At 51.0% G+C, this 25,126-nt stretch overlaps 1 protein-coding gene across 8 annotated transcripts in view; it reads right to left on the bottom strand.

The window, feature by feature from the left end:
- The window catches only part of NTRK3 (neurotrophic receptor tyrosine kinase 3), a gene marked incomplete at its 5' end in the record, with an annotated part of 581,909 nt that overhangs the window by 298,346 nt on the left and 258,437 nt on the right, over positions 1 to 25,126 (bottom strand). For all 8 annotated transcript variants that reach the window (XM_079911026.1, XM_079911027.1, XM_079911028.1 and 5 more), the window contains one exon: positions 175 to 249. In XM_079911026.1, coding sequence (XP_079767152.1) covers positions 175 to 203 — 29 coding nt within the window. The remainder of the gene's footprint in view (positions 1 to 174; positions 250 to 25,126) is intronic.

Genomic DNA, 25,126 nt, shown 5'->3' with positions numbered 1-25,126 from the left:
AAGGAGGAGGTGACTGCAAATGTCCTGCTCCACGGGGACCATCAGCCAAGCAGAGGGCTGAGAAAGGAACACTAGCCCAGGAGACCTGGGCTCAGGTTCTGCTTTGAAACCCAAGCTATGGGCTAGCCCTAGCCCATCCCACTCCCCACACACCCCGGGAGCTGGTGCACTCACAGTTTCTGGAGGCCGGTGTAGAGCTCCATGTCCACGGCGTTGAGCGTGTGCAGACCGCGCCAGTTCTCTATGTGTCTGCAGGGGAGAGGAAAGGCAGGGTTCAGGTCAGCAGAGGGGCCACGGGAAAGGCACTGGCTTTAGTGGCAGAGACCTGGGTTCAAATCCTGGAGCAGCCACCCATGAGCCAGGATTTCCACCAAGTCGCCAATTATCTCTGAGCCGGTTTCTTCCCCAGTGTGGTGTCACGCGTGCCACCTGGCTGATGGGCTCACTGTGGGATCCCAAGCGCCAAACTCATGGACAGCATTTAACGTTCCCCCCTCAGCTCCAGAAAAACTACTCTTTAAATTCTTGAGATCCAATCTCCCTGTGGGTCTTCCTGACTTAGTTTCCTTCCATTCTCTTTAATTCTTTTTCATATATAGGATTGTTTAAAGGGCAGGCTTGTTTTCTTAAGTTCCTGCCCGTAAAGACAATACAAATGACGTGGTTTAAATAAAGGGGGTGTGTAGGGGGGCTTGCTGGTGAACATGGCTTGGGGGTGGAAAAGCCCAGAAGGAACACACACCTCCTCAGAGTCCCCCAAGGGGCCAGACATTGATGACCCCCTTTGGGTGACCACGGCCCAATCCATCTGGAGTTCAAGAACATCAATGGCTTGATAAGGCAGAATCAACTCCACAAAGGAGGGGTGACCACAGGCCTGGGTGTCATGGAAAGAACATGAGGCTGGCAGCCGAGAAGCCTGATTCCAGCCTCATCTCTGTGACTTAAGCAGCCGTGGCTTTGAACGTGAGCTTTCAGCTCTCTGGGCCTCTGGTGTCCTCATTTGTAAAGACAGAGGGTTGCACCAGATCAGCAGTTTCACCCCCATCCCTTCACAAAGATCTCGTTTTAGAACTTACTCCCAAGAGTCTTCATATTTAGCTCCCTAAACATGTATCGAAAAAGCACACACATTTATTAAGTAATAATTAATTCATCTTCTCGGATTTATTAATCCAAGATATAAATCACTGTTAACCAGAGCTTTTTATCAACAGGCATAAAGCAGTGCTGACTCACCCAGTGGATAAATTCCAGCCCAAAGCAAAGGAATTCTTGAAAGTACTGTTAGCATGGAAGGGCTTATCATGGGTATGCACTTGATTTCCTTTGTTCGTTTATTTGTTTGTTTTATATTGACAAAACACCAGGGACAAACATCCTCGTTACTGCTTTTGGTGTCAAGGTGGAGAACCATCAGACTGTTGATTACCAAGGTCCTTTCCAGCTCTAGAGCTGTCTGAGCGAAGACCATTCATACACACCCGCTACCCCAAGGAGCTTCAAGGGGCCACGGGAAAAGGCTTCCCGCTGCCCAAGCTACCCTACTGGGATCTGACTCTCCTGTCAGTGCCCCCAAAGTCTAAGCCTGCTCTTTGCAAGGAGGGAAAAGAAGTGACAGCTCACCCTGGGACAGAGCTACCCGAGGCACAGAAAAGTGGCAGCCACCTCCCCCAGACGTCTCCTCCCTGGCCCCACCCCACCCGTGGCTCTGCCATCTGCCATCAACTGGAGCCGGAGCCAGGAAGGCCACAGGGAGGTGGTGGCCAGGGCCTCTGGAAGCATTTCAGAGTCGCGCAGTAACAAGGTATGCCAAGAGCCCTTTTTGTACCACATTCTCTCGGAGCCCCTGCTAAGCAGCCAGACACACTGGCATCTGCTGGGGACATGGACCAGGTGGCCAGGTCAGTACTGAATTCCAACTCCAAAGCCTTCTCCCTGGAAGCCTCATGGCCCCACGACAGTTTGCTTGGTCTGGTCTCGCCAGGGCAGGGACCCTGGCTCCATGTCAGATGAAAAGGAAGGCCAGAAGTGGTAGAAGGACCTGGGCCAGCCCCACTCCCACCCAGAGTATTCACTGGTGCCTCGGTCCATGTAAACCACCAAGTAGATTGCAGTGTTTCTGCAGGCGGCCATTCATTCATGGGAGCCCAGCTTCAGACAAGAATCTACTTCCAACAAGCAGCTGTCAATCAAGTTGTTTAAATAAATGAAATCATTTTTCTGAGCCCACATTAGAATTCCAGAAATGTGTTTTTATTATGGCTGAGTTGTCAGTCATTATTGCATTCTAATACTTTACCCCTCTCAGCCCTCCTGTCCTTACGCCCACAAATGACCCTTCCCCTGCATAGGCACACACCGAGACATGGCAGGACAATGGCTGAAGTCCTTGGTGCAAAGGACTCCCTGGTCAATAGCATATGGTCCCTGCATCCTCTTTTGGGTCTGAGTTTTCCTACATGGGGGAATAGCACTTTTACAGCAACGGTGCAACAGTGTGCTTAGGAGTTGGGGCTCCAGAGCCAGGCCAGCAAACTACAAATTCCAACCCACCGCTCATTGCTGTACAGCCTGAGAAAGAAGAATCGTTTTTACATTTTCTTAAAAATCAAAAGTAGAATCCTATTTTGTGACATGTGAAAAGTATATGAGGGCTTCCCGGGTGGCGCAGTGGTTCAGAGTCCGCCTGCCGATGCAGGGGACACGGATTCGTGCCCCGGTCTGGGAAGACCCCACATGCCGTGGAGCGGCTGGGCCTGTGAGCCATGGCCGCTGAGCCTGAGCGTCCGGAGCCTGTGCTCTGCAACGGGAGAGGCCACAACAGTGAGAGGCCCGCGTACGGCAAAAATAAAAAAAGTATATGAAATATAAATGTCCGTTTTCATATCTACTCATTTACTCTTTTCTGTGACCACTTTTCCCCACAAAGATGGAGGTGAGATGGAGCTGCAGAGACTCACCTAAAATATTGACTTTCTGGCCTTTTACAGAAAAAGGTTGCTGACCTGCGTAGCGCCAGGCTGCCAGGATACTATGTGACCCTGTCCAGGTTACTTCACCTGTCTGTGCCTCAGTTTCGTCATCTGTCAAATGGGGATAATATCAATGAAATACCTTCATCATAAGAAGGACATGAAGATTGAAAGGCTATGTTAAAAAGCCCTTTCGGCAGCTGGGATGCACAGTCAGTCTTCAGGTAGTGCCTGTGATGATTGTTTTTAAACCTGGGTTTTGTAGAGGCTGAGCAATCTTTTCTCAGTTTTCAAGCTAAAAAGGGCAAGCTGGTTCTGCTGGAAGTTGTCACCTCTCAGCAATCATTGATTAAAAACTCCAAGGGGCAGAAGGGTGGAGGGACAGTAAACCTGTCATTCATGACCTCCAGGAAAACTGTTCAAGCAGAAATTATAAACAGCTTCAGAGGATGCACAGACGGCAGTGCAGAGCGGGTTCCCAGGGAAAAGCAGGGTGGCGAAGGTGCAGCCTGACATTTGCAGTTGACGTGGGCAGGGCACCTGCCAAGTTTTCTCGATGACTCACCACTTGGTACCAGCCCGGGGGGTCAGTTATGGTAACTCTGCTGGCTGCTTTGTGCTAGTAGGGAGGCCATGAGTTTTAAGTTTAAAAGGCAGGCTCTAAAAATAATAAATGGATAAAGTATGAGAGCAGTCTGCTTTGGTTTGGTTTGTGGTAAACAGTGGTTCCCTCCGCCTAGTACAGTTACATGTGACTTCTTTTTGTGTGCTTTTCTGGGTCGTCCAGGTTGTTTTCACGGAGCACTGATTTTGTCATTTGAAAAACAATCAAGAATGATGTTTTTGAAGGAAGGTTAGGCCCTTGAGCCCTGTACGGGGCAGTCACTGGTCACCCTGTTCCAGGACCACAGGCTGCACCAGCCCCCCCACGAGCAGAGCCTGCTGCCGCTGTGGGGAGACGAGAACTCAGAGCGATGCCAGGAACACGGGTCAGTGGGACCGCCAGATCCTGCGTCTGTCTGCTCAGGCAGTGTGTGGTGGTAGCTGCCTCACAGAGACCTGAAGCCTTGCTCTCAGTGTGACTCCAGGCTCCCATCCCTACTTTAATTACCTCCACTTTAGTCCCTTGAATACAATGGTTCCCAACTGGAGGCGATTTTGCCCCCCAGGGGACATTTGACAATGTCTCTGGAAACACTTTTGGTGGTCACAACTGGGGGACAGGGAGTGACACCGGCATCCACAGGGATGCTCCTAAACATTTCAATAATGCACAGGGCAGCATGCCCACAACAAAGAATTATCAGCCCCAAATGTCCACAGCATCGAGGCTGGGAAACCCTGCTTTATTATACAAGTCTTCTACCTAAGATTCCATTGAAAAAAAAGTTTCATGGCTTCAGACATAATTTTGAAAATGATTGTTTTGCAGCAAACACCAAAAGGCCCCAGGCCAACACCAAAAAGCTTGCCTCTAGGTCACAGGGTCCAGGTGAGAGAAGAAAATCAAAAGCCATGGTTCTCAGGACACTCCCGTGACAAGGGCATTACTTGAGAGGAAATGAGGGGTCTTTGGCCCACTGGACCTTGGCCCAAGACAGGTTACACATTCTAAAAGCAATAATGGTCTCTTCTCACCAAGCTCTGGCTGGAAGCCACTGCCTAGTGCCTTGTCCCTCCACTGAATGTTATCCTTCTGCATTTCTAAGGCCTCGTCATTGCATGGAAATACGAAATGTGCCATCCAGAGAGTCAACGCAATGCCCTGTCCCTGCCCTCTCGCCACTGCCCTTCCCTGACACCACAGAATCATGACTCTGCCAGGAGCTGATATGCAACACTGTTCCAGAGAGAGGGAGGAAGTGAGGCTTAATTCATGACAACACTGAGCTCCCAAGCCGGAGCTGGGCTTAGGGCTACAGCTCAGAAAACTTCAATGAGATCTTGGGGGTCCCATGGTCAAAGTACATGCTGCTTCCAGGTGGACTTGGGAGGAAAGGAGCCACTCCCAGTGGCTCACCCAGCAACCATTCCTGGAGCAGATAAACCCAATCAGTTGCTTCGGAGCCCTGTGGAAATGAGCTAGGATACAAATGAAGTATTAATTAATACTTTCACAGAGAATATAAAAATCCTTCGTGCTAGATTAAATCCAATTGTGCTTTTGTACCATTGCTTCTTCTTCCTTCTGTTTGGCTTGGGCCAGTATGGTAATGAGTTGGCAATCTCCAAGCATATAAAAATTAGATGGTACAGACTGTGGTCCCTATTTTAATTAAAAACATGCCATGTGGATATGTTTAAGAGTTGCTTATACCTCCAATATTTAAATCCTAAACACAGAAAACCCTAGAACACTGAGATGTTCAAGTCCATCCAACACCAGGGGACTAAGTTTGTTGGGAAGGCCCATGAGAGGGGCAAAGCACCCTTCATCTGGCAGAACTTTCCTCCTCACCTGGGTAATCAGCAAGACAAGGAGTGGTTGGTGGGACAAGGGAGCATCCTTCCTTCCTTTAGATGTGGCAGGCCCAGTATTTCTTCATTTTCCCAAGCTTTCCTCTCTCCTCCCTTGCTGTCAGATGGCTGTTATTTTCACTGTGATTCCTCACTGCTATTAATGAGCTGTTCTTCATAACCAAATTTTCCAGACAACTAAATTTAAATGCAAAACTTCTGCATGGGGCTCCCCTGGTGGTGCAGTGGTTGAGAATCATCTGCCAATGCAGGGGACACGGGTTCAAGCCCTGGTCTGGGAAGATTCCACATGCCACGGAGCAACTAAGCCTGTGCGCCACAACTACTGAGCCTGCACTCTAGAGCCTGTGAGCCACAACTACTGAGCCCGCGTGCTGCAACTACTGAAGCCCGCGCGCGTAGAGCCCATGCTCTGCAACAAGAGAAGCCAACACAATGAGAAGCCCGCACACCACAATGAAGAGTAGCCCCCCCTCGCCTCAACTACAGAAAGCCCGTGCACAGCAATAAAGACCCAACACAGACAAAAATAAATAAATTAAATAAATTAATTTTAAAAAACTCTCTGCGTGTTCAACTTCCTTGCTGAATGTTTCTTTTTTCCCAAAAAATTCATTACACACCTCCTTGACTTTTGAAGCAGAGTAAACAGAACACGGCTTAGATTTCCTTGATGATCCTGGATCATTGTGATCAACCCACCTAGCCCACTGAGCTGTAGCACAGTGACACCACTAGAGGCTCTCAAAGTAAGCAGAACCTGCGCCCCTACCCAAAGTGGTCCTACCCTGAAATGGCTCTTGAATTCTAAGTGCAATTGCCTTCATTTTTAATGGTTTTCTGGCTCTTCTTTGCTATTGGGCTGTGCCCCCGGGGACCTTGCAACATGCTGAGACCAGTCTGCTCTGCAGTCCATTGGAGAACAGAGGTCAAGAGCAGGCACCCTGAAGGTAGGCTGACCTGGAGACGACACCCAGCTCTGTGCTTAGAAGCCTGATGCCTCTGGGCTAGTTACTCCAGCCTCTCCAGACCTCAGTTTCCTAATAGGAAATGCAATGGCCATGAGGATTAGATGAGGCCATGCCGACGTCCTCCATTCGGCTCTGACGCCTAGCACTAGTGCAATGTCTAGCTGATTCCATGACTGTCTTTGGAACTGTGCCTTCAGTAAAAGTAAAAGGAATCTGAATAAGGATTTAAGGGAATATGAAAAACTTCAGGCACAGACATGCGTGCACGCGCGCACACACACACACACACACACACACACACACACACAGAAAGGTAGATATTTGTCCTTGTTTTCTTACTTTGTTTCGCATTCCCTTTCTGGATAATTGAGCTCGCCAGATAAGTAAGCATTCTTGTTGGTAATTCATAATTCACATTTTCCTGGTGGCACCATCACTAGTATATTATATTCAGTATATTCATTCTTGGAGCTGTATCCCGGCAGGAGGTAGCTGAAACTGGTGTTTCTCAGATGTTCTGTATATGAATTCTCCACGCCTCCAACACAGAACATAAGAGCTTCGGATAACAAGGCTCGACAGGTGTGGCTTCATCACCAGATGCCCCTGTCCCCTGTCAGACCTGAGGCTCCCATCACCTTCTCACCTTAATTCTGTTCTAAGACAGAGTTGGGTGCCTGGAGAAACTAGCCTGGAACCTCATTTTCTAATAAGTCAGCGTTGGAGCACACACATGCATGAGCGTGCACACACACGCACACGCACATACTTGCACACACACAAAGGATGTGCCGGGTGTTTGACTTCCCAGCTTTGCAGGCCAAGGAGGAAATTGATTTGTTATCCAGGCATATTATGTCTAGTGATCCAGACAGAAGCATTAGCTTTCAATTATCTGATATGTTTAGCATTATAAACAAACCGTCTGGAGCAACAGCTCCATGGAGCGCAGGCACCAGGGGGCTGGAGGAGAGCTGCATCGGATCACACCAGCCAAGTCACCCGGTTCTCCCTCCCTTGACAGCTGTCAAGGGGGATACTAGAAGCCTGGGGAGCCTTCCTGGGCTGGCAACCCCGGCATGCCAGCACGTGAGCACACCAGCTCTACAAGCAGCTGCCCGCCAAGGACCACGGTGAACCAGCCCCACATCACAGACACCCCCGGGACTGCAGAAAGGAACATTCAGATCGTGTGGCGAACAGATGGAAGATGGCAGCATCTGTGCCGGCTTCCTGATCAATTCCAAAGCTCGTGCCAGGAACGAACGGGGTATGTTTGTGTGCACACCTGTGCTCTTCAGGTGCTGAAATGCTGCGTCTCCTAACAGAGAAAAGGTCAAGGGCACACATCTGGAACTCAGCCAGCTCACTGGGGAGTCCAAGCTGCCCCGCTCAGGTCCCAGCCTGTGATCAGACTGACCTGCCCATCACCAGTCTGTCTGTTTCTCCCCATTTTCACTGCTGTCCACACATCTGCACGCCAGGGAGCCACCGCCTCTAACTGCAAACGGCCACTGCCTCCTAGCTGGCCTCCCTGCTTTCACTCTTCTCCTTCCACAGTCTCTGCTCCAGAGTGATCATCCTCTCCCCTGCTTATAACCCTCCAACTGCTTCCTTTGGTCCTTACAATAAAATCCAAAACCCGGGCCGTGGCCTACGAGGTCCCTCATGAGCTGATTGTTAGCCGCTTCCATAGTCCCTTCGCTGAACACATTCCCCTGGTTTTCTAGGCCCTGGCCACACTGATGTGCCTTCTGTTTTTTAAACCTGCCAGGCTTATTCCCGGTCAGAACTTCCATGAAATGCTCTTCCCTGACTCCTTTTAATCCCTCAGGTCTCCCCTCCAAGGTCACCTTCTCAGAGAAGCCGGCTCCTCTGTGAGCCCACCCTCCCTTCCCCGCCAGCTGCTCTGACGCAAGCCCGTTTATGTCCTTCACAGCCTTTCATAACCATCTGTAATTGTCTTATTTGATTATGTGTTTGTCGTGTCTCTAGAACTATGATACTTGAGAACAGAGATCCTATCTGCCTTCTTCCCCACTCCCTCACCTCCAGAATCTCAAATAAGGGCAGTTACCCCAGGATAAGTACATGACTGGGAAGCCATCCAGGTTGGTGCTAAATAGCCGCCTCGATGCCCCAACTCATGCCAGAGGTTTTCCAGGCTCAGCACAGGCAAGGTCCTCACCCTGGGCCCAGCTGAGCAGCCCAGAGCCCTGGGCCAATCCCACAGGAACCCTGAACTTGATCTCTGAGGAGGAATGTGTCCCAGGGCACACCATTCAACATCCCAACTGGGGACAGGCAACTTGGGGCATCACTACAGAGCCCAGAAACGGGGTGATCCCAGAGGTCTCAGGAGGCCCAGATCTCCCCCCCCAGGACCAGATGTCATGTCTACTGCCCACCACGGGGATCAGGAGTGGGGGAGTGGGCAGGGCCTCCTCTCAGCAAACATGGCAGCAGATGAGATGGGAATGCTCTTGACACCTGAGCTCAGCTTTTCCATCTTTCCCTTCCCCAGGTGACGATGACCTTCACCAGAACATGAGTTTTCTGAGGGCACTGACCAAATGCTCAGTGACATCTGGCTGAAGGAATGAATGAATGAATGAACCCCGAAGTGATCAACAGCAGAGCTTAAGTGTTTAGCCCTCTACCAGCCCCGCTGTGGACCTTCCCCTGCCCTCACCCCTCGAGACACCTTCTCGAGGACTCATTCCTATTTTCTCCCTCTCTCCTCTGTCCCCTCACTCTCGCCCTCTTAGATTTTTCCATCAGCATACAAACACATCCTAGGAGAGCCCATTTCAAAGAAAATCTCCTGGACTCCATGTTCTCCAGCTACCAACTCATCTCTCCAGCTCCGTATGACAAATGTTTTCAAAAGAATTGTCTACATTCCCAGGCCTCACTTCCTCACCTCCCTTTGATTCTTCACCCCAATCTGTCTTCTGTTCCCACCACTCCTCTGAAACTACACTGCCAAGTCAACAGTGGTTTCCACGTTGGCAAATTCTTCTCTGCCACCCAGTTTCCCAGTCTCTTGGTGGCATTTTACCTAGTTAACTACTCTCTCCTTCTGAAAACATTCTCCTCTCTAGGAATTCCTTAACTCCACTCTCTGCCGGGTTTCTTTCTATCTCTCTGGCTAGCCCTTCTTAGTCTCCTTTGCTGGTTCCATAGTCTTTGTCTGATCCCTCAATGGTGGAGTCTCCAGGTTGTGCCCCCACCCAGCCACAGGGATCTTACCCAGGTGCTTGGCTCCAAACACCATCCAAGCGCCCCAAGGTGTCTCTAGTCGGACCTCTCCACTGAGCTCCAGGCTCTTCCCTGATACGTCCGCAGGTCCAACACCAGCCCTTGCTGTCCTCCCACTTGGGCTTCTCCATCTCAGTAAATGGCACCGGTACCACCCGGTTGTCCAAGTCAAACTTCATCATTGATTGCTCCCTTCCTTCCCTCCAACAGCCACCCCTTAGCAAGTGCACCTCCACAGGAGATCATCAGCTCTGTCCGCTCCTCAGAACCTCCACTCTTATCACCCCTGATCACCCAGGCCACCATCGCCCCTCACAAAGACCACTGCCTCAAAAGCATGACCACTGCTTCCACTCCCACCTGACTAAACCTGTCCTCGCACAGAAGGCTGAATGAGCTTTTCATAACATAAATCAGATCATGTCCCCCTCCCCCACCCACTCCCCACAAAAAGAAACCTCCAATGGCTTCTGCACTTGAGATGGAATTCAGACTCCACCTCAGCCAGCAAGATCCTCCATGTCTGGCTCATCTCTCTCCCTCCTCAGCTCAGACTAACCTTACCCTTGTTCACTTGGCTTTCCTCCCACTGATCTTCTTTCTAGTCTTCAAAACATCAAGCTCCCTCCCCCCTCTCAGGACCTTTGCAGTTGGTTTTGCCCTTAAAAGCACTTGGACTCCCCTTCAATGTCATCTCCTCAGGGAGGCCTTCCCTGACCAACCACCTAAAGACATTCTGTATCACCTTCCTCTGGATCAATAGTTCTCAAGCTGGGGTGGATTTAAGCCCTCAGAGAACACTTGGCAATGTCTGGGGACATTTTTGGTTGTCATGACTGGGGAGGGGCTACTGCATCTAGTGGGTAGGGGCCAAGGATGTAACTAAATATCCTACAACACAAGACAGCCCCTCACAACAAAGAGTTATCCCCTCCAGAATGTCAATAGTGCCAAGGTTGAGAAATGTCACTCTAGGTACATCCTTTATATCATTTGACAAAATCTATAATTACCTCATGTATGTGTTTACTTGTTGACTGTGTCTCTCCCCCAACAGAATGCAAGCTCTCTGAGGGCAGGCAACCTATATTGTTCACTACTGTATCCACAACATTCAGCCCAGTTCTTAGTACAAGGTAGAAGATTTAAATGAACAAATTAATAAATGACTGTACTTCCTCAGAACCCTGGGACCTTGCAGCAAGTCATGAAAAGCCTATGGTTCCCAAGGTCTTGACGGGACCAGCATTTTCTCCAACTATTTGAAAAGACAAAGGTGTAAAGAAGCAAGCTGTGTCTGGCGGGTAGGGGAGGGAGGCACAGCCCTGTGGCCCCTTGGTGACAGTCCCCTCTTGTCTACAGATGAGACTCAAACCACATTGATCATAAACCCTCCAGTCCCTACTAGACATCTCAGCTTTGAACTAGGAGAGAAAGAGGAGGTCTTTGATCAAGAGCAGAAACAGCCTGAGGCAGGGAGAGACACATTAGCTTTGACCCTTTCTCCCCAGTGGGCCTTGGAGGAGAAAGTCTGAGTGAGAAGGAAAGTCTAGTCTAGGCCGGAGCAGCTGGCTTGAAAGTAATCCAATAGTGCAAGCTCTGGGCCTAAGAGCAGCTGGCCGCAGCGGTCCTGAAAGTGCTGCCTTTCGAGTGGCCAATTTCCTTAGGAAAATCTGAAATGGCCAGGCTACCCTTTACTGAATTATAAAGCACTTATCACTTCTTTAATAACTACCCGTATGGAGGACTTAATTCACTCAAAATGGAAGTTATAAAGGCAAATTGGTAAGTGAGCATTAGGCTCAAGTGTGTTGCATAAAGACTTACGAGGGCAATATTTTCCCCTATTAAAAGGGTAGACTTCCTCGCTGCAACTCGGCCTCAGAGTTAATGCGGAGAAGTCACTCCAAAGCTCTGGGTGCTTTCATTGCGAGAGGGTAATTCCAGGTCACTGCAAGGAAAGGGAGTCCTTGACTTTGCGGGAATAATTATCCCCAGAACCTAAGGGTTTCAGAGTGATTAGTTAAGGTAGCCATCAGGAAGACAAGATCACAAGTGTGGTACCTAGCCTTCCCTCTGCACGGCAAGCTGGGATGGGACCAAACCACAGAGAAGAGAGAAGTCACGGCACAAAGGAAGAAGGGTGAGCTGGCCCAAGACCGGAAACAGGATGTGGAGTGGGAGACTGCAGAGAGAGAGGCTCCTTTAAAGCATCACTGCTGGAAGAAACACTGGCTCATATCCGAGACCTAAAAGGAAGGCGTCAACAGCATTAACCCTTGTAATCTGTAAGGAAACCAGCACTTCAGTTCCTTAAGTTTCCAAAGGATTCCACTTTGGGGGCTGGAGAGATGCAGTTTTTTCTCTTGTTAACTTTTTTCACTTTCTTGCTTCAGCATCGTGAGCAGTTTCCTATCCTCTGGCAATGAGCTCTCTGTTCTCTTCCCCACCTACTCACTCTGTTGGAAGACATCCCTCCATTCATATGACTTCAATTACTGCCTAATTAGAGATGAATTCCAGCTCTACCCTTAATGCCTAACCTCTCCACTGTCCTGTCTTCCTGTTCTCACAATACGCATTCCCCTGGACACCTAAGAACAAAAATATAGACAGAACAGCTTACTCTTACCTCCTGAATTCTCCCAAACTACCTCTGCTGAGTCCTCCTGACTTGAAACATTAGAGCAGAGATCGAGTAGATTTCAACTTATGTGCAATACCAGTGGGTTAGTGAGAGTTAACACAGATTGCTGTGTTTAGAAGGAGTCTGTGGTTGAGCCCAAAAAAGAACTGTGATTGATTAGTGATGTCTGCCCTGGGCACAGGATACAGAAGGGCACAGGATACAGAAGGGCAACATAAATACCATCTATAAACCATATCTATCCAAGAAGACTTGATATCTCTCTCTCACTCCTTTTCAGATTCAAGTCCTACTAATCTCTCCTCTGCTGATATTTCTAGTAGCTTCCCTCATCTTTTTATGTCCACAGCCCCTACCTGAGAGAGCCTCATGTCCAGATGGATACAACAACCTCGTAGCAGACCTTTCAGTTTCCAGCCTGTTCTAGGCTCTACTCTCCCAATGATGACACTGAACCTGTCCCTTAAAGGCTCAAGACCCTCCAATGGCTAACAAATGCTTCTCACGCCAAACTGAAACACCTTAGGAAGCTAAAGTCTGCAGGGAAAGCTGTAGCTGAGGAGAAGGGGTTGGACAAAGGGGCACAGATCCTTGGAGGAAAGAAGCAACTTTTTCTCTATTTCCTGTGTCCAACCCATTGCACTGGTGAAATGTTTCCCTGAAGCTCAACTCCAAACCAAAGCTGAGAGGAAGGGGGGATTGCGAGTTTGACTTGTATGAATGGCTTTTGTAACTCTCATCTTCCATATATATCCTCCATATATCCCCTCATGCTTCTGTCACAGAAAATAAAAAGTCAGGCTGTGTGAGGGAGCTGTGCTCACCTCAGCAGAGAAGCCAGCCTATCAAGCTTCACCATCCTTCTCCTCCCTAGTTCTTCTCTAGACTTTTGGAAGCAGTTTGGTGCAATAAAAAATAATAGGCTTTGGAGTCAGCAATGAACTTGAATCTCCAGCCTGCCACTGACTAGCTGGGTAACCTCCCATGGCCTCAATTTCTGCATCTATAAAATAGGGATAGTGATGCCAATTTCATGGAGGCATCATAAAGATGAATTAAAATAGTGTTTGTACAAGACGTAGCACATTGTCTGGAATATGCCAGAGCTCAAAGAATGATGATTGTCCCTTCCAAAAAGAAAAGCAATGTGACATCATAAGAAAATACATATACTGGGTCTCTGCTCCCATTTTCAGACACATAGCTCCTAAAACCCTTGGAATCTCCAGTGCTGTGTGTCTTTTTGTGATGTGTCTTTTTGTATGATAATAAGATGGCCCTTGGCTGGGAGCTCCTGGAGAGCCTCAGGATGGGGGCTGGTAGCCAAGGAACCCAACCAAGTGATTACAGGGTTGGAACTTTCAGCACCACCTGACTGGAGGTTGAATTAATCATCAAAGGCCAAGAAGTTAATCAATTATGCCTACATAATGAAGCCTCCATAGAAATCCTAAGTGGGGTTCAGGGATCCTCTGGGTTCATGACCACGTGGAGGGGCTGGGAGGGTGGCGCACCTGGAGAGGGCGTGGAACCACCGTGACCCCGTCCATACTTCCCCCTTTGCATCTCTTCCACCTGGCTGCTCCTGAGTGGTATCCTTTTATAATAAACTGGTAATAATAAACAGTAAATAAACTGTTTTCCCAAGTTCAGTGAGCTACTCTAGCAAATTACCAAACCCAAGGAGGGGGTCCTGGGAACCTCTGATCTATAGCTTGTCAGTCAGAAGCTCAGGTGACAACCTGGACTTGTGATTGGCATCAGAAGTAGTGGGGTGATGTAGTCTTATGAGACCAAGTCCTCACCTGTGGGATCTGACACTCACTCCAGGTAGGCGGTGTCAGAATTGCTTTGAATTGTGGGACACCCACTCAGTGACCAGAGAGAATTACATGACTGATTAGTATGGGGGGAAATCACATGTTAGATGGCCAGAAGTGAAGAACTGTATTGAGAGCAGAGAAAAAGAAGTGAGTTTTTTTCTTCACAAGCCGTCACTGGATTGTACAGGCATTGAGGTCAGGAACTGGGGCCTCCTTGGTCAGGAGAGTGACCGTGCTTCACTGGTTGAGGCTGTGACATGCATGTAGTGTGAGACCCTCTTTCCCATCTCTCCCCTCACACACCCCGCCTTCTAGTAGAACACAGGCTGCACTTTACAAGTCAACCCAACAAAGCACTTGCCGCTGGGACTCGTTCCCTCCTGCTTCCTCTGAGCTACTGTTCCTGTCTGCTAGCCAGCCCGCTCCTGGGTACCCAACGAATGTTCATGAAGCTGAACATCTTTTTTCGGGTGCCAATATGCCGCATCTTCCTCCCTCCACTAAGCTTTTATCAAACCATCCTCACCCAGTTGCAATGATCAGTGATCCCCCCACCACCACCCTCCAGTTACTGGGGACTTGTGTCTGCGTGGCTGCTGGTGTAGGTGTGTGACCCTCTCACCTGCACGTGGAGGCATCATTTGCCTGGCTTCCCTCAGGGGCGCGTAAATTCCTTGACAACAAAGTCCGCTGCAGTCTTTATTTTGGTCGCCCTCCTCTGGCCCTGTGCTGGCTCTGTGCTCCAAGTGGTCAGAGCCCACAGAGGTTCCCAGCAGCTTCTCCTTGAAACTGGGACCAGGGGAGCTCCAACCTGTAGTAGACAAGAGCTGCCTAGGGTGTGGGGCAGGGCTGGGGTCCAACGTCAAGGGTCAGAAAAGCACAAAACGTAGGGCCGAGGAGAGATGTTGCTGACCCATGCTCCTCAGACCTCCTCCTTCAAACCTCAGCTCAGACAGACCCTCCTTCTGGGAACCCTCCCTGGTCCTCCCCTTCCAGGTCCTGAGCGACTTGGCTATGCTGTCCACCCCAGAACCATGGTTGATACTCAAGATAGGTAACAACTAGTAGAGCACAAACTCCGACCAAAAAGGACTCCAGCCAAAGGGCTGCATCAGGGTCCCGAGGGCCTCCGTCTAAGCCCGGTACTGATGCTTACTTAGCTCCTGGATCCCGGAGGGGCCAGGGTGGCTGGAGAATCGGGTGTGATCACTAAGGGAGCTCAGGACGCAGGTATTTAACCACTGCCATGGAAGCACTTCACCATTTTAACAACCTCCAGACCTTAGCTGGCATGTGCTGACAGAGTATCAGCTCCACACACAAGCTGTGCTTCTCACAGGACACTCACCATGTTGTCTTGTACCCTGTGACACCCCTGTCTCCCCATAAGACTTTGAGATCCTTGGGGGCAAGGACTGTGTTTTTTATCTCAGCATCCCCAGCACCACGTCGGGCGCCCAGCTCCAAAAAGCCCTCAATAAACATGGCATGGATGCAGCAGGAGCTCTCCTTTCCTGTGCTGTCAGCTTCACCCTGGGGCGAGAGCACCATCTGGGAGTCCCCTGTAGGACAGGAAAACTGAATGCCACAAAGACACTGGTGGTGCTCTGTTAGGGAGCCTGGTCACGCACACTCCCTGGAGACTAACCCTCTCATTGGAGGTACAGAAACCCCAAGGTCAAGGTGGTGCCTCGGCCTCCAGCTCCAACACCTGGGGGAACCTTCTTGGGAAGCCAGCCTATGGCCCTGCCCCTGCAGGCATTCCTCCTTTCCAGGCTGCTGACAGTGGGGTTTGCTCAGGACACCAAGGGCCTTGGCAATGTGGAACTGCACTGCAGGCTCCCCAACTGGAGTTCAGCCGCGGGATGGCCCGGGCTCCCCCTTCCAGGAGAAATGGCACAGGACAGAAAGTAGCGGCGATGCCCAGTGAGTATGGGAAAAGGGACATCTACAAGCTGGGGCGGGAGCTAGAGACAACAGACACGGGATATTCCCGGCACACTCCAAGAGAGCTTGAGCTCTCTTCTTAAGCCATGCACAAGGAGAAAGGAACACAGAGCCCATGGCTGTCGGGATGGAGGGTGACAGTGACTAAGCTGACAGCATGAGCACTGACCAGAGCCTCTGCTGCTGGGCTGGACCGTGCCCAGCTACTCTCACCATGAGGAAGGACTTGATGTCTCCGGCTGCCTGGAGCACCTTTACCCTGTGGGCTCTTCTCAGGCTGGTCCAGCAGAGCCGAACCTCAGCACAGGTGGGGCTGGAACTCCACTGCAGTCATTCATTTATGAAGGACCCACTATGCACCAGCTGCCTCCGCCCAGCATCTGGGGTACCCCGAGAGGCCTCCCGTGGCACCAAGCCGTGGTCGCTGCCTCGCGCTCACTGTGTCTCATCAATAGGACAGAAGCTCTTCCCAGGTCCTGGTTGTTACTTCAGTGAGATGCTGGGGGTCCTGCCCAAATTCTAGCCACTCAGCCGGGCCCTAACGATCCAGAAAGGACACATCAGCCTCCTTTTCCCAGCGGATGGGCCCAGGTTTCACGATTTCTCATCACCACCTTGCTAACGGCTCATGGGACCAATTTCAAATCACGTGGACTCCTGTCTGACCCCTTGGAATCGCAGCATTATCGGTTCCTGTTATCAATAGCTTTGCTGCCCAGACCCCCCATATTAGAGCCCACGGTCAGCCACACCAGCCCAGATCAGACCCAAGGCCCCCATACCCTACTCCACCATGACAGGTTGGAAAGGGAATGCTGGCTATACTCTGGGGACCAGGCCAACAGCTGTGTCAGTTTCCCTTAAACCTGAACTCCCCTGTCACTAGCTTTCTTCCTTTCCTTCACCAGCATGGCACTGGGAATTTGAAATGCCCAGTAGCTGCATCTACCACCAATGGATCCCAGGGCCCTGTCCCTGGGTGTGTGAGGGTATGGTAGGGCCACTCAAGCCTCACAACCACCACGTGCAACTCAAGAATGCAAGTCCCAGGCCAGCACAGCACTTGCCTGTGCATTTCCTGAAGGGGAAAAACTGTTTAGGACTCAGATCAGACCCTCAAGGAAACTGTGTGACACCAGACTCTCACTTCCTGGGTACTTCCTAGAGGCTATGTGTGTGCAGAGGGGTTAAGGTGCAAATGAGCCCGAGGCAAACAAACACTCCCAATTCACACCATGTGGACTCATGGGTGGCTTTGGCCAGCCCACCAAGGTGGAGATGGTGCTGAGTCTGCTAGGCCCAGCGCTTAAATTTGTGAGATGTTTGCCACTGCCTGACGGTGCCTGGGGGCCCCAACCCTTCAGAACATTAGGACAGGACACCAAGAGGCTGGGCTTTTTCTTAATGGAAACTGCCTGTTTGCTAAAGAGGGCCCAGTCCATTGGATCTAGGCCTGAGAGATTGCCCTGGGATAAACATTTGCATAGGGCACACCAAGCTCTTCTTAGGGACAGCAGCTTTACGAAATAAATGTGAGAGGGGCTCTAAATTATTCTGACCTCTTCTATTCCCTCTTTCCTTCTTTTCTTTGTAAAAGATAACACATTTCCAAGAGGGCTGGATTCCTGAAAAGAGATCACACTAGGGTCGAAATTTGCAAATCTATCTGCATTCAAAGAAGGTCAGGGGTCCACAGATTAGCATTCCCAAACAACCCTTAATGGCTTTTCCCCAGGTGACTACTACTGCCCCAAACCTGCAGGAGCTCCCCTCCAAGTCTCCATTTCTCGCCTTCCAGGTCCTCTCCTAATTAATCTCACCCCGGGTGGGAGGTGGGGGAAGCTTCTCTCCACCACCAGCCTGCCTCTCGGCAGCTTTGCCAGCTTCTCCCCACCTCACTTCCGTCGAAAACCCACCCCGCCCCCAGTTCATTGGCTTCCTCTCCCTTTAGTCATTCATCTCCTCTCCCAGCCAGCCGATCTGTGCAGTCTGAAATCATACTTGGCGGTGACGGACAGAATGCCCCATTCTCTAAAGCAGAAGCCTCAGAGAACCCAGAGAGTGAGTCAGTGTTTCCGAAAGGCCGCACGCACTCAGCAGGCTCCTCTGGACTGTCATGGGGTGGGGGGCTGGGGGGGTGGGGGGGCGGGGCACAGATAGCTAAACATACCCTTTTTGCTAAGAGATCCATCCAAGCTCATCTTCAGGGTGTGGCCAGCTGGGGCCCAGACCTGACCCTGCCCTAGAATTCCTCCAGGGGCCACCTCTCCATCACTGGTCCAGCCCCCCTTCTCACAACAGCATGTTTCTTGGAGAGGAGGATGCTGCCAGGGAAAGCATCTCTGTCTGCAGCGTGCCTACCAACTGCAGGAGGTAACCTGTGTCTCCAAGAGGCTGGGCAGGTAGCATGGGCCTGGTTTCAGCTCAGAGGTGGAAGCCTAGAACAGCCAAGGCTCAAGACCACAGACTTAAAGATGAGAGACTAGGAAACACACATGGAAATAGCTAGCAGGAAAAATACGGTCAGGAACGGGCTGGATAAGACACTGCAATCCTTCCAGAGCAAACACTACACTACGTGTCCTGTGCCCCCTGATGTCCCTGGGACCGTCCCACTTCATGCTGCTGGCTGAGTCCCAGCTGCCAGCATCTGCATCTCTGCCTGAGAGTTTTCTCCAGGGCAGGCCAAGTGTCTGGGGGACTGAGCACCCCAGAAGCACCCTCCTAGGGGTGACAGTGGGCAAAGAGCCCAGATCCCTCGCCTGCCTCTCCTTCAGGTAGGATAACACCGAGGCCCGTCCTCTACACCACCTCCCAGAGTTTCCTCCTGGGATTAAAGGCCAGCCATCCCGTAGTGGTTGCTGGCTTGGTATCACACCCTCTCTGGCCTCCTGTCTCAGCTCTCCATCCCCTCCACTTCGGTTTCCTAGGATTGTGTCCCAAATAAACTACTTGCCTTGACTATTTTTCTCAGTCTGCTTCTAAGGGTTCCCAAACTAAGACATCTTTTTGCCCATCAGCCACTAGACACAGGAACCCACATCTGCCTTTCCAGCTGTCCTTCCTACAACATGACTCGGACCCCAACAAACCACTTAAAACAATAAAGAGCCATATTGTCTGGTCTTTTCTGTGTGCCAAGCCTTGCACTTACCCCCAAGACTTCATTTTAATCTCACAGCCACCCTAACAAAATGATTTTATCATTCTTGTCCATAAACAAAGGCACTGAGGCTCCCAGAGGTTCGGTGACCTTCCCAAATGTCCTGCAGCTAAGAAATGTGAAGCAGATGTGAGCTCTCATTGGCTGGATTCTGAAGCAGCTGCTCTTATTCCCGACATTCTATTGTTCTTTCAGCAACCCAGTCAACGTGGTCCTCCCGCCGTTCCTTGTACTCCCCCTCTCTCTGGTCTACCCTCCCCACATCTCCTTGCTAAAAATATGTCCTGCCTGTTTCACAGTTATTACGAGGACTAATATTAAAAAATCTAAAACCATATGAAACCATAACACATTATGGGAAGGTCAGGAAGTCATATTTTGATCATTTCTACTTATCCTTCAATGCTGCTCCCTCCACAAAGTCTTGCCTTGATCTCCTGACCCTTGGTCGGGCTTCTCTTTCCAGCCTTATCACATTCCGGTTGGTGGGGAAGGTCTCTGTGGGTGCATCTCATCTCCCCTTAAGGAGGCCCCGTTCTCTGCCCCCTGCCTGCACCATAGGATGTACTAAAAATCCTGGCTGAATGAACCGATCAATTATATGGAGGTGTGATGGTGGGAACCCACACAGCCCAGGTGCTGTCCCTGCACACACCCACAAGCTGAGAAAGACAAGCAGGCTGCAGGCACTGAGCAAATATCCACCGAGGACCTGCTACCTGCTGGGCACAGTCCCTGGCTCTGACACACTCATCAGGTGTCACCTCTCAGCAGGGAAGGACAATCTGGGCCAGGAGACACAGCCCCTGTCCCGTTGGATCAAACCCAGTTTGCCCCTCTGGGCTCCATTTTGATGGGAAGTGAGGGGAAAGAGAGGAGAGGGTGATGGTAGAGATTATGCATTTCTAAGATTCGTTGTTAATGAAAAACTAAGTTTATAATCTGGGCGATATCTCCCCTCACCCACGCTTTTCCCACAGGGAAATAAGCATTCCTCAGGAGCGCCGTGAAATCTGAGTGAAAGGAGAAAGCAATTCAGGGACGACATGGAACATTCATTAAGAGGGGTTTTCTCCCCCTGCTGCTAGACTTAGCATGTGGTTCTGTACAGGGTGGAAAGACAACAGATTTTGATTCAGGTTCTGAGACACGTTTCAGCTGGAGTTTTGATGACTTAGCGTCCCTGTGAGGTGAGAAATAGGGGCAGGCACAGACCTCTCTGGCCCCGGGAAGCACGTGGGCAACATCAAGACATGTCTTGTGTCCAGATTGGCTGATGTGGATCTGGGCTCTCGGACCCAGCCCCCTCGTCAGTGAGGCCTTTGGGGACTCTCCTGCAAGCACTTGTCCAAACTTCCACAGGGACTGGGAGTCCAGCAGGGCGTTGATGCGTACTTGGACTCACACTTATTATCGGATCTGCCAAAGATAGGAGGCTATGAACTTCCACAGACATGAGCTCTGGCAGTCTTCCTAGGGATCCAGGAAATGTATCCAGCCAGAGCCCTTGATTCCCAGAGCCCCAACATGTGACTCAGCCACACACAGCCCTACTGAGCAATGGCCACCCTAAGCCCCTGAACTGGTGGCCCCAGGCTCAGCCTTCTCACCCCCATTTGATCCCTCCTCTTTCTCCAGGCCTTGAATAAATATAAGAGTGATCCTGACTGCAAGAGACGGATCCTGGATAGTTTGGGGATGGGAGGGCACGCAGGCTGTATAGATGTCCCCCAGGACCCTGACCTACCATAGCTGAGCCTGCCCAGGCCCCCACCCCACCGCGTGCCTAGGGCCTCCCATGAAGAGTCTAGAGGCTGGGTCTTGCCCTCACCTGTGAGACCGGAAGGCACTGTGGGAAGAGACGGCTTAAAGAAGGTGTCCCAGCTGCAATGGCTGCCTTCCTTGTGTTCCAGGACATGCTTGGCCCCTTTCTCATCCATCCGCCAGAGCGGCTGGAGATGGTCCGGAAGCACACTAGCAAAACTCTTCAATGGGGCCCCAGGGTCTGAGGATAGGCCCAGACTCCTTAACATGGCCAAGCACTGTGGGGCTGGACCTTGCCCGTCTCTCAGCCCCTCTCTCCAGGCTTCACCTCACCCCTGCCCTGCAGCCACAGGGCCCTCCTGCCCGGGGCCTTCATGACTGTGTACTAGTCCCCCTGCCTGGGAGACGAGCCTTCCACACCCCTCCCTACCTAGCCAGCTCCTTCAAGTTTCAGGGGACACGCATTTCCTCAGAGAAGCCTTTCCAGACCCCCAGGACTAGGCTAGGCCCCCCAGACCTACATTATCACAGAAACCTACGCTCCTCTTCAGAGAACTTATAGTTCATCCCGTACTCACTGGTTTCGTGTATCTCCCCAACTCGACTGTGGGTCCATCGAGGCCTGCTCAACGAAATTTGCCAAGTTGCTTGACCCACATGGGATAGCTTTACAGGAGGGTGATTGCTGGGACAGTGGCCTCAGCTCCTGGAGGGACGACCCAAGCACCCGTCCCCGGGGTGATGCTGTGTGTGTCCTGTGAGCTGGGCGGTGGAGCCATTTTTCACTGCTCGGCCGGTTGTGACAATGAGGCCACGTGCAAGATGCCCTTCACCCCAACTTTCTGTCTTCCTGCGCACAGTCCAACCACACCTTGTACTACATCATTTCTCAAATGAACCCTGATTTCTCTCGGAGCATCTCTTAAACGTATCTGAAGAGCTCAAGACGAGATACACACAGCGGTCCTTCTGAAGCATGTTATGCGTTATCGCCATGACCTAATCCCAGCACTGACTGTGCAATAGCGCAGAGGCAGAAGAGGCAGCTTCCCAGCCAAGACTGCCCTCCCAGACAAGTCACTGTCCCTCCCAGCTTCCCGGCCCCGCCATCAGCATTACTTTCCAATCTGGCCTGAATGCACACTGTGGCCAGAGGCACCGGGCTCTGGGGAGACAGCAGAGATGTAGTCGGATATGTGAAGAGTCCTGCCCGTTCCAGGTTACCTTTAAAAGTCACCACTCCTGGGCTTCCCTGGTGGCGCAGTGGTTAAGAATTTGCCTGCCAATGCAGGCGACACGGGTTCGAGACCTGGTCTGGGAAGACCCCACATGCCGCGGAGCAACTAGGCCTGTGAGCCACGCTGAGCCTGTGCATCTGGAGCCTGTGAGCCACAACTACTGAGCCTGCGCGTCTGGAGTCTGTGCTCTGCAACAAGAGAGGCCGTGATAGTGAGGGGCCCATGCACCGCGATGAAGAGTGGCCCCCGCTTGCCACAACTAGAGAAAGCCCTCGCACAGAAACGAAGACCCAACACAGCAAAAATAAATAAATAAACTCCTACCCCCAACATCTTCTTTAAAAAAAAAAAAAAAAAGTCACCACTCCCGTGGACACAGATCATTGTGTTCCACCTGAACCTGAACAACAGGTAACCCTGCGGATCTCGATAAGCCAACCTCCAGAAACTCCCTACTGTGCTGGGACCCCAAAAGCACGAGGCAAGCAAGGCTGCTTTATTTGCATCAATGCCAATCCGCTCCCTAGCAATCGGATCTACTGCAGTCCTCCATTCGGCACAGCCAGAGCATCCCTCCAGCACGCCTGGATCATTCCCAAGGAAATGGCAATGTCAGAAATGGGAGTCTTTCTTTCCAAACAGCCTATCCGGAGGCCTCCCAAACACTGGTGCCCAGTGTGCCCTGAAAGGCTTCCATCTCCCAAAGACCACCCATTCCTCGTCTCCCCTCCACACTCGGGGGATCCACCACTTCATCTAACTCTTGCCTGGTCTCCATTTCCTTGGGACGTGCCATCTGAGCTGGAGAAAGAAATGTAAGATGATACCCTTGTAAAGGGAAGCAAAACAGGGTGGATAAGAAAGGAAGCGCAATGCACGGTGAGCAAGAAATTTGATGTTTGTGTGATACCTGCATCACTGCTTCTCAGACTGTAACATGCATTCAAGCCAGTTGGGGAGCTGAGGAAAAGGCAGGTTCTGACTCAGCAGGTCGGGGGTGGGGCCCAAGAATCTGCATTTCTAACCAGCTCTGGTGATGCAGATGTTGGTGGTCCACAGAACGTAATTTGAGTAGCAGGAATCTGTCTACACAAAGCTTGGCCCAAGGCAGGCACTCAAAAAGATTTGTTAGGTTGGATTACTTTGTAAGAGGACCCGAGTTTAATGGTAGAAATCATTAACAAACAGCAAGTGATAAACTGAAGTAGTTAAACCAACGGCTAGCAACACTGGCTGCACATTAAAATTACCCAGGGAGCCTTTTAAAATGCCAGTGCCTGGGCCCCCCCTTCAGAGATTCTGACATCATTGGTCTAGGGTAGAGCCTGGACATTTGAATTTTTTGAAGCTTCCCAGGTGATCCTAATATGAAGCCTGCTTAGGGTCCCACTGAATTCAGGAAAACTGTGTCATTGCCTGCTCCGAGCCAGGCGTCATGCACTGAGTGGGACACTGGCACAAAGAATTGAGCAAGCCAGGTCCCCGCCTTCGGTGACTGTGTCCACTAATGAGGGAAACAGGTCCACTCATGACTCTAATGGAAAAAGTAATAAAAGGCTTATTCGGCTAAGCTGTATTGAGAATAACAGATGAAGAAGCAACTGATCCAGTCTAGGGGAAATTATAGGGGGATAAAAAAAAAAGGCAAAGATCAAGAGGTAGTGATATTTGGACCTTAAAGCCTGAATAGGAGTTTTCTAGGCAGACAAGGGAAGCAGCTGTCCCAAACTTCTGTTCTTCCCCATTCTTGGTCACAAGGGGATGATGTGTGGCCAGGACACAGGGTCCTGTATTCTGGGCCAGCTGCCTACTGCTGCCCCAGGTACCTGAGGAAGGCGTAGCCCAAAGTACAAGGTCAATCCAATGCACGTTCTCTGTTACTGGCTGGTGCTATTTAGAAGGCCGCCGGGAGCACCCAGGATGCTGTTTAAGCCAGAGTCCAATCAGGAGAACAGAGTCCACACCTTCTACTTCATAAAGGAAAGTTCATGGAGAAACTAGTGACATGTTAAAGTGGCTGAAAAACCAAAGAGGGAACCACAGTGCAACCCAGAGACGAGCAACAGCAGGAAGCCCACAGGCTGAAGGGATGAAAGGAGGAGGTGGTGTCATGAAGCCCAGGGTCAGAGCCGGCTGGTGGGAGCTGGCAGCAGTGGGGATCGCCCAGCAGGAGCCGGAACTACTAAGAGAGGCAGTCATTGCCAAAGATGCAAAGATGATACCCGGTGGGGGGGGGCGGGGGGTGGGCGTGCCGGCCTTCTCCCTTCCCCCTCCCCCCCAGCTCAATCAGTGCCTCCCACTAGCCAAATCCAGCCAAGAGCCAGCTGGCAAAGGAGCCTGGGAGATGTAGCTGTCACGGGTGAGGCCCTGAAGGGCAGGGAATGGATCTGAGCACTTACAGGGAAATGACAGATTCATTCTGGCCCTCTGGCCAAAGCAGGCTGAGGATACCTACCTCCCCCCATCCCTTCTCCCTACACTTAAAACTCCATCTTGGCCTGGAGCTCAGCTCCCCAGCCAACGTCCTGAAGACACTGTTCACACAGGGGCTGGGGAGACTCCGACTACCACTAGCTGCAAACACCCTCCCCATTTATCCCCATGCTGCTAGCAAATATGATCAGTTTCTCAGTATGCAATGGTGCACAAATGTTTGGGAAGCACTGCTCTCAGAAAAAGTTAAGAAAGAGGGATTAAAGGGAGGCCACACCTAGGAAGAGAGAGTTCTTCTCCTAGAACAGGGACGGCCTGTCAAGGTGAGGCAGCCTCAGACCCACTGAACTGTGCAGACCACCTGGGAGCAACAGTAGAGAAGCAATTCCAAGAGGGAACTGGTTCCAAAGCGGAAGCACGGCCTGC

Source organism: Stenella coeruleoalba (assembly GCF_951394435.1).
Source record: "Stenella coeruleoalba genome assembly, chromosome: 2".
Lineage (NCBI taxonomy): Eukaryota > Metazoa > Chordata > Mammalia > Artiodactyla > Delphinidae > Stenella > Stenella coeruleoalba.
This window is presented reverse-complemented; position numbering and strand designations above follow the sequence as displayed.